This window comes from Astatotilapia calliptera, chromosome 3 (genome assembly GCF_964374335.1).
Source record: "Astatotilapia calliptera chromosome 3, fAstCal68.1, whole genome shotgun sequence".
Classification (NCBI taxonomy): Eukaryota; Metazoa; Chordata; class Actinopteri; order Cichliformes; family Cichlidae; genus Astatotilapia; species Astatotilapia calliptera.
This window is the reverse complement of record NC_137424.1, coordinates 47,891,748-47,907,811: the sequence shown is the minus strand read 5'-3', so window position 1 is coordinate 47,907,811 and position 16,064 is coordinate 47,891,748. Positions and strand designations below refer to the sequence as shown.

The 16,064-nt window shown below is 38.7% G+C and overlaps 1 protein-coding gene across 1 annotated transcript; it reads right to left on the bottom strand.

Annotated features, from left to right (window-relative positions):
• Positions 1-6,978: 6,978 nt before the first annotated feature.
• On the bottom strand, positions 6,979-13,415 carry LOC113019195 (uncharacterized). Its single transcript, XM_026162745.2, has 8 exons — positions 13,139-13,415; positions 12,214-12,347; positions 12,017-12,063; positions 11,472-11,625; positions 11,156-11,392; positions 10,834-11,058; positions 10,411-10,474; positions 6,979-8,599 (listed from the first exon to the last, which is right to left on the bottom strand). The coding sequence occupies exons 1-8, from the start codon at positions 13,311-13,313 to the stop codon at positions 7,527-7,529; spliced, it is 2,109 nt and encodes a 702-aa protein (XP_026018530.2). The 5' UTR covers positions 13,314-13,415; the 3' UTR covers positions 6,979-7,526.
• Between the last annotated feature and the right edge of the window lie 2,649 nt (positions 13,416-16,064).

Here is a 16,064-nt window from a genome sequence, read left to right as displayed (position 1 = left end):
TCCCTATGCCCACATAGCAGACAGGTTTTGCCTGGATCTGGTGTCAAGCCGGCACTGCTGGCTGACTTCTGGCATGGTATGTGGTATGTCATCCAGATATGGGGTGTGTGTGTGTGGGGGGGGGGGGGGGGGGGGGGGGTCCGCTGGGTTTTGAGTCATTCTCATGGGTCTGTGTTTGTAAAGTTTGTAACTGATTGGATCAACAGGACTCACCAGTAATGATTATACTCCATGTTATAAATATTAACACGATCTGAGAGTTAATTTGTTGCTTCTAGATTTTTTTTGTTTGTTTGTTTTTTAGCATTTTACATATAGCAGTTTTCCATAGTTTTTCCAAATCCAGGGAACATCGTGCATTTATGCACAAGAAAACCGAAATGACTTTGTGAATTAATAAAGACAGGATCACTCAGGAACTAACAGCAAATAGTGATCTGTCATTAACTGCAAACTTGTATGGCTGCCCTGTCTTACAGGATGGACACGTTTTTATTTAGCTTTGTATCTGCATATAGCTCCGGTTACTCCAGCTTAAACTTTCTCTTTTAGATATTTCATGGCATGTCTTTAACTGAGATGGTAATAATAATAATAATAATAATAATAATAATAATAATTTAATGACTGTCATTTGCATACTTCTACCACTGTAGGACGTTTAGGTGAAGATACCAGTCCACGTATAATAAGGCTTCACTATCACGCTTGCAAATGGTCCAGAATGCTGCTGCTCGCCTGTTGACAGGGACATGCAAACGTGAGCACATTACCCCTGTTCTTGTCTCTTTACGCTGGTTGCCTGTCCATTTTAGAATTCATTTAAAAATTGTATTGTTTGCAGACCTTCTACACCAATACACTCCACAAAGGTCTCATAGATCAGCTGACCAGTCACTCCTTGCTGTCCCCATGTCGAGACTGAAACACCAGGGAGACTGAGCTTTCATTGTTGTGGCCCCCTCCATAAACAAACTGCCCCTCCATATTAGGCTGGCCCCAACACTTGAAATGTTTAAATCACTTTTAAAAACACACTTTTTCTCAAAGGCTTTTTAGGAGTAGTACCAGAGTCAGCTTGTAGTCAGTTTTAGTCAGCTGTTGGTCTCTTAATCTTTTTATTTTGTTAATTTTATTCATTGTAGATCCTATTGTCTATTTTACTAATGTTTTAATATTTCATATATATATATATATATGATTTATTTTCATCTTCTTTTTCATTTATGTATTTATTTCATTGTTATTTATATTTATTTTTTTGTCTGCTTCATGTATGGTTTTTAACTGCTATCTCTGTTTTATTATTGGAAAGCACTTTGATCAACTTTGTTTTTTAAAGTGCTACATAAATAAAGTTGGATTGGATTACAATTCATGATGAACATATCTTTTTGATTTCTGAAAGCAGTAAAGTAGATTTTGTCTCTCACTCTCACAGTGGTCTCCTAAACTGTGGTGAATATGGAAATATTTTCATAAAATACAAAGCAATTAGTAAGAGCTCTGCAGTCTCTCATGAGACTGAAGGTTTGATCCTGCGAGATGAGTTGTATGTCTACATGCAAAACTAATTATGATTATAGGACAATTTTCAACCTTCCTTTCATCTCAGAAGTTTTTGAAAGAGTAGTTGTAAAACAGCTAACAGATCATCTGCAGAGAAATTGTTTATTTGATGAGTTGCAGTCGGGTATCAGAGCCCATCACAGTACACAAACAGCTTTAGTGAAAGTTATAAATGATCTTCTTATGGCCTCTGACAGTGGACTCATCTCTGTTAATTTATTACAGTGATTATAGCATGTTGTAGGTATTGAAGGTACGACGCTGCAGTGGTTGGAATCCTATCTGTCTAATAGACTTCAGTTTGTTCATGTAAATGGGGAATCTACTTCACATTATAAATATCCACATGGTTCTGCGATAGGACGAGTTCTGTTTACATTATGCATACACATACTTGAATAATCAGGTCCCATCTTATCTTTAAGGCCTCACCGCACTTTGCTCTTGCACTGCAGACCTTCTTGTTGTTCCTAGAGTAGAATCAGAGGCCCCTCTTCAGGAGACAAGACACTATCTGTACTTTTTAGATTAAGCTTAAAACCTTTCTTTTGGATAAAGCATATGGTTAGGGCTGAATCAGGTGAAACCTAATTAGTTTTGCTGCACTAGGCATATGCTCCTTGGGGATTTCCATGATGCATTGAGCATTTATTCTTCACTCACCTTTTTCACATACTGTTTATACACTTCTCTGCATTTAATTGTTATTTATTTTTAATTTGTCTCGTCTCCACAGCTTGCCTTTTGTCGTGTCTTCCTCCCCAACTGTTCACAGCAGATGGCCACCCCTCTCTGAGGCTGGTTCTGCCTGAGGTTTCTTCCTGTTTTTCATTTCCACTGTTGCCAGCGTTTGCTCATAAGAGGTCAACTGAGATTTTTTCCCTGTATTATTGTTGTGTCTTTACCTTACAATAGAAAGAAATTTGAGAAGACTGTTGTTGTGATTTGGGACTATGTAAATAACACTAAAGATTGAACTGAAAATTGAAATATGGGCCATATGACCAATTACTGTGCATGCTGGTAATGATACACTCAACTCAAAGATTCACAATGACAAAAGTTCATGTTTTTGCACAGGCAAAATTTCAGGCGCGGAAACATAGTTGTTGCACTTTGTTGGCAACACTCTGGCAGTTTTGTAGCCCCTCTAAATGTCCTTTCTTCACACCTTTTCTTTCTCAGTGTCTCATGTTAATCACAGCATGCAAGTGCAGTACAACAAGAACAAAATTATGATGTGGAGGGAAAAAATCTCAAAACAAAACAAATGGGCAATGGGAAATCTTGTCAGAAATTAATGCTTTTATTGCTTAATAAGTCATCTTTGATCGGTCAATCACATCACCAATATATCATACACATTTCAAGTAGTTCTATCAATATCAGATCGTTTACAATTAAGTAAAAATAGAGATTTGACTATATCAGGAAAAAACAGAAACAAAACCCAATTTCTTCAGTGGTTGTTGGAGTTTTTTAAGTCTGTGTTTCGTGGTCATAAACAGTCTTGTCCTTTATATGGACAAGACAAAATAATGAGGCACCAGGGAGATCAAGCAACAACCTCACAAACAAAACAAGCATACTGACAGACTTGGTGAGAATCTTTAAGCTCATCATTTTACTTTTTAAGGACCACAAACCTATTGAACATAAATCTCTCATAAACACACCAAAGAATATGTTCCCACCACCAAATGGCAGTCAGGCAAAAAAAGTGTTAAGTGCTAAAGTGGCTAAACAACAAAATCCTCCTGTCTAACGGACTGGACTCCAAATTTTCTCTACCGCCTTCTAAATATTTAAACATATATTTAAACATATATATATATATATATATATATATATATATATATATATATATACATATACATATACAGTGGGGCAAAAAAGTATTTAGTCAGCCACCGATGGTGCAAGTTCCCCCACCTAAAATGATGACAGAGGTCAGTAATTTGCATCAGAGGTACACTTCAACTGTGAGAGACAGAATGTGAAAAAAAAATCCATGAATTCACATGGTAGGATTTGTAAAGAATTTATCCGTAAATCAGGGTGGAAAATAAGTATTTGGTCACCTCAAACATGGAAAATCTCTGGCTCTCACAGACCTGTAACGTCTTCTGTAAGAAGCTTTTCTGTCCCCCACTCGTTACCTGTATGAATGGCACCTGTTTGAACTCATCATCTGTATAAAAGACACCTGTCCACAGCCTCAAACAGTCAGACTCCAAACTCCGCCATGGCCAAGACCAAAGAGCTTTCGAAGGACACCAGGAAAAGTATTGTAGACCTGCACCAGACTGGGAAGAGTGAATCTACAATAGGCAAGCAGCTTGGTGTGAAAAAATCAACTGTGGGAGCAATCATCAGAAAATGGAAGACATACAAGACCACTGATAATCTCCCACGATCTGGGGCTCCACGCAAGATCTCATCCCGTGGGGTCAAAATGATCATGAGAACGGTGAGCAAAGATCCCAGAACCACACGGGGGGACCTGGTGAATGACCTGCAGAGAGCTGGGACCAAAGTAACAAAGGTCACCATCAGTAACACACTACAACGGCAGGGAATCAAATCCCGCAGTGCCAGACGTGTTCCGCTGCTGAAGCCAGTGCATGTCCAGGCCCGTCTGAAGTTTGCCAGAGAGCACATGGATGATACAGCAGAGGATTGGGAGAATGTCATGTGGTCAGATGAAACCAAAGTAGAACTTTTTGGTATAAACTCAACTCGTCGTGTTTGGAGGACGAAGAATACTGAGTTGCATCCCAAGAACATCATACCTACTGTGAAGCATGGGGGTGGAAACATCATGCTATGGGGCTGGTTTCTGCCAAGGGGACAGGACGACTGATCCGTGTTAAGGACAGATAAATGGGGCCATGTATCGTGAGATTTTGAGCCAAAACCTCCTTCCATCAGTGAGAACTTTGAAGATGAAACGAGGCTGGGTCTTCCAACATGACAATGATCCAAAACACACCGCCCGGGCAACAAAGGAGTGGCTCCGTAAGAAGCATTTGAAAGTCCTGGAGTGGCCTAGCCAGTCTCCAGACCTCAACCCCATAGAAAATCTGTGGCGGGAGTTGAAAGTCTGTGTTGCTCGGCGACAGCCCCAAAACATCACTGCTCTCGAGAAGATCTGCATGGAGGAATGGGCCAAAATACCAGCTACTGTGTGTGCAAACCTGGTAAAGACCTATAGTAAACGTTTGACCTCTGTTATTGCCAACAAAGGTTATGTTACAAAGTATTGAGTTGTATTTTTGTTATTGACCAAATACTTATTTTCCACCCTGATTTACGAATAAATTCTTTACAAATCCTACCATGTGAATTCATGGATTTTTTTTTCACATTCTGTCTCTCACAGTTGAAGTGTACCTCTGGTGCAAATTACTGACCTCTGTCATCATTTTAGGTGGGGGAACTTGCACAATCGGTGGCTGACTAAATACTTTTTTGCCCCACTGTATATACATATACATATATATATATATATACACACACATATATATATACACACACATATATATATATACACATATATATATATATATATATATATATATATATACATATATATACATACATATATATATACATATATATACACACATATATATATATATACACATATATATATATATATATATATATACATATATATACATACATATATATATACATATACATATACATATACATATACATATATATACATATATATATACATACATACATATACATACATATATATATATACATATACATATACACACACATATATATATATATATATATACATATACACACACATATAATATATATATATATACATATACACACACATATAATATATATATATATACATATACACACACATATAATATATATATATATACATATACACACACATATATATATATATATATATATATATATATATATATATATATATACATATACAGACATATACATATATATATATATATATATATATATATATATATATATATATATATATATATATATATATATATATATATATTAGGGGTGCAACGATATTCGTATCGATATTGAACCGTTCGATACAGTGCTTTCGGTTTGGTACGCATATGTATCGGACAATACAATTTTTTTTTTAAAAATTGGTTTTTTTTGTCCCGTTTGGATCTATAGCCATCAGAATTGTTGTCTTGAGGCCAAGAAAGATGCCAAGCGGATTTATTTTACCAAGTGGATCATCATATTGGTCCATTTGATTGACCTTTATTATAATTATGAATTTATTTTATTTTCAGTTGCAAAAGGGACAGACATGACTGTGGGATAGGACAGGGGGAAAGAATGAAAGAAAGAGGGGAGAGAAAGAAAGAAAACCAAAGGGGAGAAAAAAAAAGAACAATACAAAATTTGTAATTTATTTTATCAACTTTCCTTCTGACGATGCTGTCTGTGTTGAGCGCTCAGTGAATCTGCGTTCGACTACTCCGCCTAGGCTGCACTGTCCAGCGCAGATCCACTGAGCGCTCAACACAGACAGCATCATCAGAAGGAAGAGCGCAGGGCAAGCTAGCGAGACAGAAAGTTAAGCTCTCCTCGCAACATGGACCTCCCCCACCCTCATTCAGATCTGGCGTTTGGAATTATTTTGGTTTTCATGTGACGTATGACCCTGAAGGTAAGCGAGTCATGGACTAAAGTAAAACAGTATGTTGGATGTGCCATGCAATGCTCAATTACATGGGTGGGAACTAGTGTGTTAGCGCAGTTAGCTCATTAACGTGTTGGCCGTCTAGCCCCATGCACGGGGCGATCGGCGGTAGCTCGTTAACGGAGATTTGCCGTGTTGTGGCGTTAAGGTCATTTCAACGAGATTAACCTGAAAGCACTAGTGGGAACACAACGAATATGACTGCACATTTACGCCGACATCATCCTAGTGCAAAGACAAAGATGAGTGATTCCTCAATCAGATACAGGGCTCGCAATATCGCTAGCCCGACGTCCCGGGGCTAGCGATTTTTTCAGTCGGGGTACCAAAATCTATCTCTGCCCTGTCCGTCGGGCTATTGTAGGAAGGAAAAATATATGTCAATGCTTTTGCATTCTTTCAGAAATGTAGCTGGGTAATTATGTCATTGGCATCGGTGAGCCACTGTCAATATGTGACATATTGAAATCGCGTTTGAATTTGCGCTTGTTTTTTTGCTTTCACTTTGCAATCGTGCGAACTGTGTATAGAGAGCGACAGCACTGATCTGTGAGTGATGATAATTTGTGCACCAATTCCTCTGACATTGTCTTATCGATCGTTAGCTTACAACGCAAACATGACAAGTGAAATCTCCCGCAGCAAGCTTAAACATGTGAGAGGTTGATCGCACAGATAATCGCTGAGCGTTATGTGTGTGTGTGTAAAAGCAGCAGGATATATGATATATATTTTATATTATTTTAGTTCTGCTGAGCCAAATAAGACAGGTCAGGGTGAAGAAGTGACAGCCAAAGAAAAGCTTACCACAAAACGGAGAAGTTATGACAAATCAGACTATAAGGCAAAAAGAAAGTGCAGCTTTATGGTTTCATGGACAAAAGAATTTCTGTGGCTGCAATATGACGAGCTAAATAACCAGGGGTGCATATAAGTGGAGCGCATTCGCTGTCAAAATAAAAAACACGTACAAGGGTTAGGGTTAAATTTAAAAACTGTACTTTTGAGTTAAAATATATATTTATAATTTTAATAAATGACAAATTAAAAAGGCATGAACATTTTTTTGTATCGAAAAAATATCGAACCGTTACACCAAAGTATCGAACCGAACCGAACCGTGAATTTTGTGTATCGTTGCACCCCTAATATATATATATATAGTGTAACAACATCAAGAGGTAATAAAATAATCAAATGTTCACATAAATATCTGATTATTATGAAAACCTTACATTAAGTGAGTGAGAGATTTTCTTTTTCCTTCTACAGCCTTATATGTTTTCTGTACAGCTTCTGAAAGTGACTCTGCATCCTTAGCAGCTTCATTTCCAATGACACCTCCCATTACTCCTCCTACTCCTACAGCTGCTGTCAAGCCTACTGCTCCAGCAACTACTAGTGCTTTTGGTTCGTGTGCAGCTGGTACTCGTGCTAATGTGGAAAGCTTTTTTGTGACATTCATCAGTTGTGGGTTCTTCACAGCTTTGATAGCAAATTCAGCCAATGCTACAACACCAAAAAAAGCACCGAGCAAAGCTCCTGTTGCAATCCCTGCCATTTGGATCAGAAACCTGTTAAACACATCTGTTTTAGCCTGGTTTCTGATCTCTTCTGGGGTTTTATCTGGCATTGAGTGTCTAATATGCTCTACCTGTTTCTGTATTGCCATCTCCACATGTTGCAGCATTTTATTTGTGTAGTAGCCTCTGTTTTTTTCTGCCACCATTTTCTCTATTGTTTTCAGCAACTCCTCCACCTGGAACTGGTTGCTCCTGTAGTTGTTTGGCTGGTTGTTGTTCCAGTGTTTGTTATCAAAGACGTGGCACCGACCACCACACTTTGACACCAGATCACTCAGATTTTTGTTCTCACTGACAAAATCTTCAATTTTCACCTTTTTCTTGAGCTGATCACCGTGAGTGAAAACAACGACAGCATATTTTAGAGCTTCATCTGAGAAATACTGAACTATCTTAGCGATGACAGCCTGCTCGTGCTCTGTGAATTTATCCACTCGAAGCACAATGAGAAAAGCATGAGGCCCAGGAGCACACTCTGTCATACAGCTCATTATCTCAGGCTTCAGATCTTCCTCAGACCTTCCTGTGTCAAAGAAACCAGGGGTGTCGATCAGAGTGATGCTTCTTCCACTGACTGTTTTGGTTTCTGTTTGGCATTTCATTGTTCCAGAGTTTGGAGAGGGGTAGGTGGCAAAGAGCTCCTCTCCAAGAATTGTGTTACCCAAATCACTTTTCCCAGATCCAGTTTTTCCCAGCAGGACCAGCCTCATCGTTGTTGACTCTAGAAGAGAACAGTCACTCTGTTAAGTACATTTGTTTCTTACTTTTGCTGCCTTCGAAATACTTTTTGGTCAGGGTTTCAGGTTTGAAACAGAATCAACAGTCAAAGTCAAACTTCTTTATATAGCACATGTAAAAACAACAACTGAGACCGAAGTGCTGCAAATTTAAAACAATCAAAAGATATAAAAGTAGGAAGATGTGATGCAATTTAAGAAAAAAAACATTAATTTAGAAGATTTCAGGAAGAAATAAGGCAAATAAAAGTACAGTGCGTGCCAGTTAGTAACTGTGTTGTAGAGTTTTGGACCAGCTGCACTCGGCTAACTAATTACAGACTGAATCCTGAATAAAGACTATTACAAAAGTCTCTGAAATGGAAAAATGGCTTCCCTTTTTTAAGTAGCCGGAGATGAAAAAAAATACTTTGATTACAGCATTGATCTGTTTCATCAAGCGTTAGATTGATAAATAGATAGATAGTCAAAAATCACTCCTAAGTTCCTCGCAAAGGTTTTTTTTAATCAAGAGCCAAAGTCGTAGTGGTGACAGGGAGCAAACACAATGACCTCTCTTTTCTGTTCCTTTTAATTAAGAAAGTTTAAAGCCATCCATGCGTTAACATCCTCCAAACAATCTAGTAGAACCTTTGGAGGACTCACAGATTTATGTTTCAGTGGCAGGTAATTTTTTTTTGTCTACATAACAGTCAAATGTGATGCAGTGTTTCTTTGTTTGTTTGTTTATTTGTTTTTAGGTTGAGCCCATAGGGAGCATGTAAATTCAAAAAAAGGGCTGGGCCAAGAATGGACCCCTGGGGGACCCCACAAGAAAGTGAGGTTTATGAGGGTGATATCCCCTGATCTGACAGAAAAGCTTCAGTTGGACAGGTAAGATTTAAACTTTTCCAATGCAGTCTCTTTGATTCCGACAACGTTTAAACCGAGAGATAAGAATCCTATGAGCTACAGCATCAAAGGCAGCACTGAGGTTTAATAGTAATAAAATGGCAGAATCTCCCAAGTGTGTAAAAGTTAAAAAGTCATTACAAACAAAGAGCAGTTTCAGTGCTGTGGTGCGCTTTAAAACCAGACTGAAATACTTCACTAATGCCCTTTTTATCTAGAAAGGTCTGGAGCTGAAGAATGACAACTTTCTCCAGGAGTTTAAAAAGAAAAGGCAATTTAGAAATTGGTCTGTAGTTGGATAAAACTGGTGAATCCAGGTTTTGCTTTTTAAGAATAGGTTCCACCACAGCATGTTTAAAGTCAACAGTGACATACCCAAACTGAAGACTGCTATTGATAATAGAAACCAAACTCATACCCACAGTGTCAAAAACATATTTCAGTCAGCGAGATGGAGCAATATCCAGAGTACAACTTGTGGGTTTCAGGTTGTTGACTACTTCATTCAAAGTGGTCAGAAGTGGTCAAAAGCAGCCAACGTTGGTGTGTGAACAGATGTGTCGGTATCAGAAAGGATAATATGAGACCTGAATACTAAATGATAAGAGGAGAACATTGTTTGCTGTTAGGTGAAGCTTTTGGTCAGTCTTTGGAGGGTTAATGCAAGACTGTCTGAATCCTCCAAAATACTGGGTGTTTGAGCTGTTGTCCAAAGGCTGTCTATTTAGTATCATTTGATGGACTGAATGTTTTTTATATTCTACATCAGATGTTGTAATTTCCTGTTGATGTTTTATTATGGTCTCTTTTTTTAAAATATTTTTTTAACAAAAAGAATCAAATTATTATTTATGTTTAAAAAGCACTGTCTGGATTCTTATCTGTGGATATTTTCTACACCTACCTTGATCTTGGTCTTTATTTTGAACATCTTCAGTGAATTGTTTATTTTGGACAGAGCCAAATGTCTGCAAAGACAACAAATTTCCAGCATTAGTAATGATTCGTGTATATACTGTATATATTGCAGAGGAAACAATAGCTGATTGGTTAATGACTGTGTATACAGTATGTTTCCAAGTTAAAGTCAAATCAGGTTTGTGAAGCCTCCTGAAGCCTTGCTGCTTTGAAAAATAAAATATGAAGGATAAACCAAATATTGGGGTCAGATGAGACTGTTCCTGCTGACTGATATAGGAAAATGAGATTTTCCAATTGTGAGATATTTGATTATTATATTCTGAGTTTAAGATAAGGAATGGTGGCATTCTTTAACTCTCAGCATTTGTCAGTAGTTGATTTTTAGGGAAAAAAATATTTCCATTACCTTGAGTGTCTCCGCGTCATCAAAGTGAATGACGATGCGGATCAGGAATGCTGTGATGCCTGTTCGCTCCTGTTCAAATATGTGCATTTCCTCTGTTAACACCCTCTTCACTTCACTGTCAGGAAATTTCAGAGCAATCCCAGCACCAATGACGGGAAGAGCGACAGATGTGAATCCTTTTGTCTCACAGGAAGATAGGATCTTTCTGATGCCCATTCGAAGAACCTATAGAGGGTAAAAATACTGGATTATGGCAAATGACTCCATTAGAAGTGTCCTCACAAACAGGCAGTATAATAAAATCCCTCCTTTACTATCTCACCTGGACTGGCACGCCGTCTGGGTCACCATCCCAGGGAACAAGATTGAGGAAGAAGACTGCATTACATTGAAGTCCAGGTAAGCCTTCCAGCAGTACTGAGTCACCAGGCATTGTTTCATCTTCTGCTTCCTTTCTAAACCTTGTGGTCAGCTGGCGTCCAGCTACTGCAAATAAAGCATTTCCAACACGGGTAGAGAGAGGATTATGGCCAACCATAGGAGACACCAAAGCATCCACCTAGGACAAGAGCAGGAGATTTAGAAAATGTGTTTTATTGTGAGTTGTGATTTATCTTAATTACAGCAGCATTTTTCACCTGTTGGCTCTCGATTAGTCCCTGAATAATCTCCATGTGGACTCTGCCTCCAGGAGCTCTGGCAGTGGCTCCTCTTGCTGTATCTTCATCAGCTGCATGTATCCCTTGAAGAAGCCTGTCACATGGTTCCTGTATGGCCCTCACTGCCTCCACTCTGTTATCAAACAGGATGACTTGGCTCAGACTTTAACCTCTAACACTACCAAAGTCCTTCACAGCAGCAACAGTTACTTCAGACTCCCAGACTCATCTGTGTACACTTTCACCTCACAGTCTGAGGAGAGCTGCTGGACTGAACCAAAGCTTCAACCTTGTAAGGGTTTAACTCATAATGGCAAAAGTAGCCACTAAAGAGAGCGTCTACCTCAGCTTTCCAATCACTAACTTCATCTGCAGCACCAGGTTGAGCTCGCCTCCTGACTAAAACTCTCCCCTCCTCACAGTAAAGATCAGCAGAGCAGGCTAAACAGGCAAGCATGTTCTCAAGTTCTTGCTGAGCATGTGGACATATAATTATAAGATAATTATTAACATGTAGTTCATACCCGTCATCGCTTGGTAGAAGAGACGAGGCAGGAATGTGCTCAGGAGTCTGTGATTGGGAAGACATGCAAATGAGAACAGCTATCAATTTGTAGCAAACCCCTGCTTACATGCATATTATAATAAAATGGACAATGTTCATTTCATATGGATGCATAAAACTATTAAAAATCTAGATAAACAAAAACATGAAATTTACCTCTGCTGGATTGGAAGTGGGGGTCATGAAGTGAGAGGAGGTAGAATTTTGCAGACTTTCTCGGACAGTGAACACCAAACGACAATCTTCAATCTCCAAAACATGCTTTGATCTCTGAAGGACTCTCTGCTGATCTGTTGACAGATATCTCAAATTACAGACTGAATTTATTATATAACTTTAACTCTCTTCTTGTTTTCTTTGCCCTTCTTTGTTCTTTTTTTCTCCTCTTTTCACCCACTGCCAGTTTGGTAGAAACTATAATTCAGTGGTCAAATCAAAATCAAATCAAATCTGTTGTCACACCACATTACTGGTGCACTGGTACAGCACATGTGAGTGAAATTCTTGTGTGCAAGCTTCACAAGCTACCAAGTCAGTACATATGAAGTATGTTCAATATTGCTGACTTCTGCTTTATAGCCTTTTCAACTCATTTCACTTTATCTACTAAAACACATTCAAACAGCAAATACAATAAAAAAAACAACAACAACTGTATTTGCAATAATATCGTCATCTCATAGTAGCTCTCTCCCTCTAAACAGCCCACTCACAGAGGAAAGAGCTCAAATGTGACGGTGGGAAATCAGAGTTTCCCAAATTCCCTGAACTCAGCATTGAGGCAGCTGCTGATCACCGAAAACGAAACTTAACGTTGCGTAACAAGTTTCGGTTTCCAGACTTAACGTTTGCTTTACGTTTCCTTTCTCACTACTCCCACCCACAGCTGTACTTCAACGGTGAAAATGCAATATTTCTTAAACAGCTGAAACCTTTCTGTTACGGCTATTTTAACGGAGAAATGATAATAATAATAATAAATAAGATATTTCGTGCATAAATAAATCTATTATTTATTATATATATTTATTAATAATAAATATAGAATATTTAGATATGTTAAAAGGCATGATAAACTTACCTTTTTTATTTTGGAAAACCACGCTGTAGACGTTTGCGTCCACTCTCGTCAGTGGTCCGCACTCTCCTCCGCCTGATTTGCGACGATTACGTAAATAATTTTGTAATCTCGTCAGATGTTCTTCTTTAAGACTCTCGCACTCAAAGAAAACCGGGTGCTGGTAAAGATCAGCCATGATCCCGCTGTAACTGAACCAAACATAAGCAGCGATTTGTAAGAGCTCAGCACTCTCGGATCGGAGTAAAGGAGTGATGATCCTGCATGGCTTCCTCCGACAATCATGTTTGTGCGTCACATGACCAAACAACAGCGCACGCCCAATGACGAATTTACAACAGTGATAACTCCTTTTTAGTAATTCAGTCTACAAGACGTTAGAAAGCTCACAGTAAACATCTTAAAACGAGTTTTCCTCTTCCAAGTCTTGTTTTTTTTAATAAATGCCTCCGCCTCTGTAATTAGTGTAAGCAGCTATCTCCTGGAAGTTTTCAGTCTTTTGAATATGTGGCTTTACAGCTGAAGGCCCCATCCAAAGTTGTGTTTCTTAATGTTTACAGGCCTCCCGAATACTGCACAGACTTTTTTAATGACCTCAGTGAACTGCTGTCTGTGATCTGTGTTGATTTTGACTGTGTAATTATTGTTGGGGATTTTAACATCCATGTGGACAACCCTCAGGACAAAGGGACTAAAGACCTGAGTAACACTCTGGGCAACTTTGGGCTGACTCAGCATGTAACAGAGGCCACACATAATAGAGGACACACTCTTGACCTACTGATCTCCAAAGGCCTGAGCATTTCAAAGGTTACTGTGTCTGATGTGGGCATGTCTGATCATTACTGTGTTTTCTTTGAAAGTAAAATCTCAGCCCACACAAATATATCAACAACAGTGATCACAAAACGGTGTATAACTGAACACAGTAGTGCAATTTTTAACCAGGTCTTCCCATTAACACCTGACCTGTCCAGAGGGTCAGTCAATGAGCTCGTCAATAGCTTCAATGCTAACATGTTAAATGTAATGGACACTATTGCTCCCATTAAGGTGAAGGTTATCTCTGGAAGGAAAAAGTCTCCATGGAGAAACTCCACACTGGTGAAAAATGAAAAAAGAGAGTGTAGGAAAGCTGAGCGCAGATGGAGAAAAACAAACCTCCAGGTTCATTATGACATCTATAAAGAGAAACTTCACAATTATAATTTACAACTGAGGAGTGCAAGAAGGTCCTACTTCTCTGACATCATCACTAAAAACAGCCATAATGCTCGGGTCTTATTTTCTACAGTAGACAGGCTAACAAACCCTCCTGTGTCAGTGGCAGCTGAACTTCATTCGACCATGGCCTGCAATGACTTTGCCAAATTCTTCACAGAAAAAATCCAAAAAATTAGACAAGCAATTGGTACATCAACAGCAGATCCAGGATATGTACTGTGTCCACCAAAAAACTGTTTAAATACCATGAAACAGTTTAAACCTATTAACAGCAAAGACCTGGAGGACATCTTAGGTCAACTGAACTCCTCCTCCTGCTGTTTAGATGTCCTGCCAACAAGTTTTTTCAAAAAGGTCTCAAAGACTTTAGAGTCAGACCTGTTACAGATCGTCAACTTTTCTTTATTATCAGGTGTGTTTCCAGAATCACTAAAAACTGCTGTAATCAAACCTATACTGAAAAAGGACAATCTTGACAAGACACAAATGAACAACTACAGGCCGATCTCAAATCTCCCATTTTTAAGTAAGATCATTGAAAAAGCAGTTTCTCAACAGCTCAGTTACTTCTTAAAACAGAATAATTGCTACGATGCCTTCCAGTCAGGTTTTAGACAGAACCACAGCACTGAAACCGCTCTGACCAAAGTGTTTAATGACATATGTCTGAATACAGACAGTGGAAAAATGTCAGTCTTAGTTTTACTGGATCTCAGTGCAGCATTTGATACAGTTGACCACAACATATTACTCAAACGACTGGAGAACTGGACAGGTCTTTCAGGAACTGTACTAAACTGGTTCAAAACATACTTAGAAAACAGGAAATACTTTGTATCAATAGGTAACTTCACATCTGAGCAGACAAGTATCACATGTGGAGTTCCCCAAGGTTCCATCTTGGGACCCCTTCTGTTTAACATTTACATGCTCCCACTGGCACAGATTATAAACAACAACAAAATAAACTATCACAGCTATGCAGATGACACACAAATATATATCACAATGTCACCAGGAGACCAAGGCCCTGTGCAGGCTCTTGGTAAATGCATTGAGGAAATCAATGACTGGTTGTGCCACAATTTTCTCCAGCTAAACAAAAACAAAACTGAGGTAATAGTCTTTGGCGCCAAAGAGAAACGATTACAGGTCACCAGAGAACTTCAATCTATACATCTAAAAACCACAAACCAGGCGAGAAATTTGGGTGTAGTGATGGATGCAGACCTAAACTTAGAAAAACACATTAAGACAATAACAAAGTCAGCTTACTATCACCTCAAGAATATTTCAAGGATAAAAGATCTGATGTCTCAACAGGACCTGGAAAAACTAGTCCATGCATTCATCTTTAGTAGGCTTGATTACTGTAACAGCATCTTTACAGGTCTACCTAAAAAAATCAGTCAGACAACTACAGCTCATTCAGAACTCTGCTGCTCGAGTCCTCACTAAGACCAAAAAAGTGGACCACATCAGTCCAGCTCTGAGGTCTTTACACTGGCTGCCTGTCCGTCAGAGGATAGACTTTAAAGTTCTGATGCTGGTCTATAAAGCCCTGAATGGTTTAGGACCAAAATACATCAATGACCTCCTGACCCAGTATGAACCTTCCAGATCCCTTAGGTCATCTGGATCCGGTCTTTTATCAGTTCCCAGAGTCAGAACCAGACACGGAGAAGCTGCATTCAGCTTTTATGCT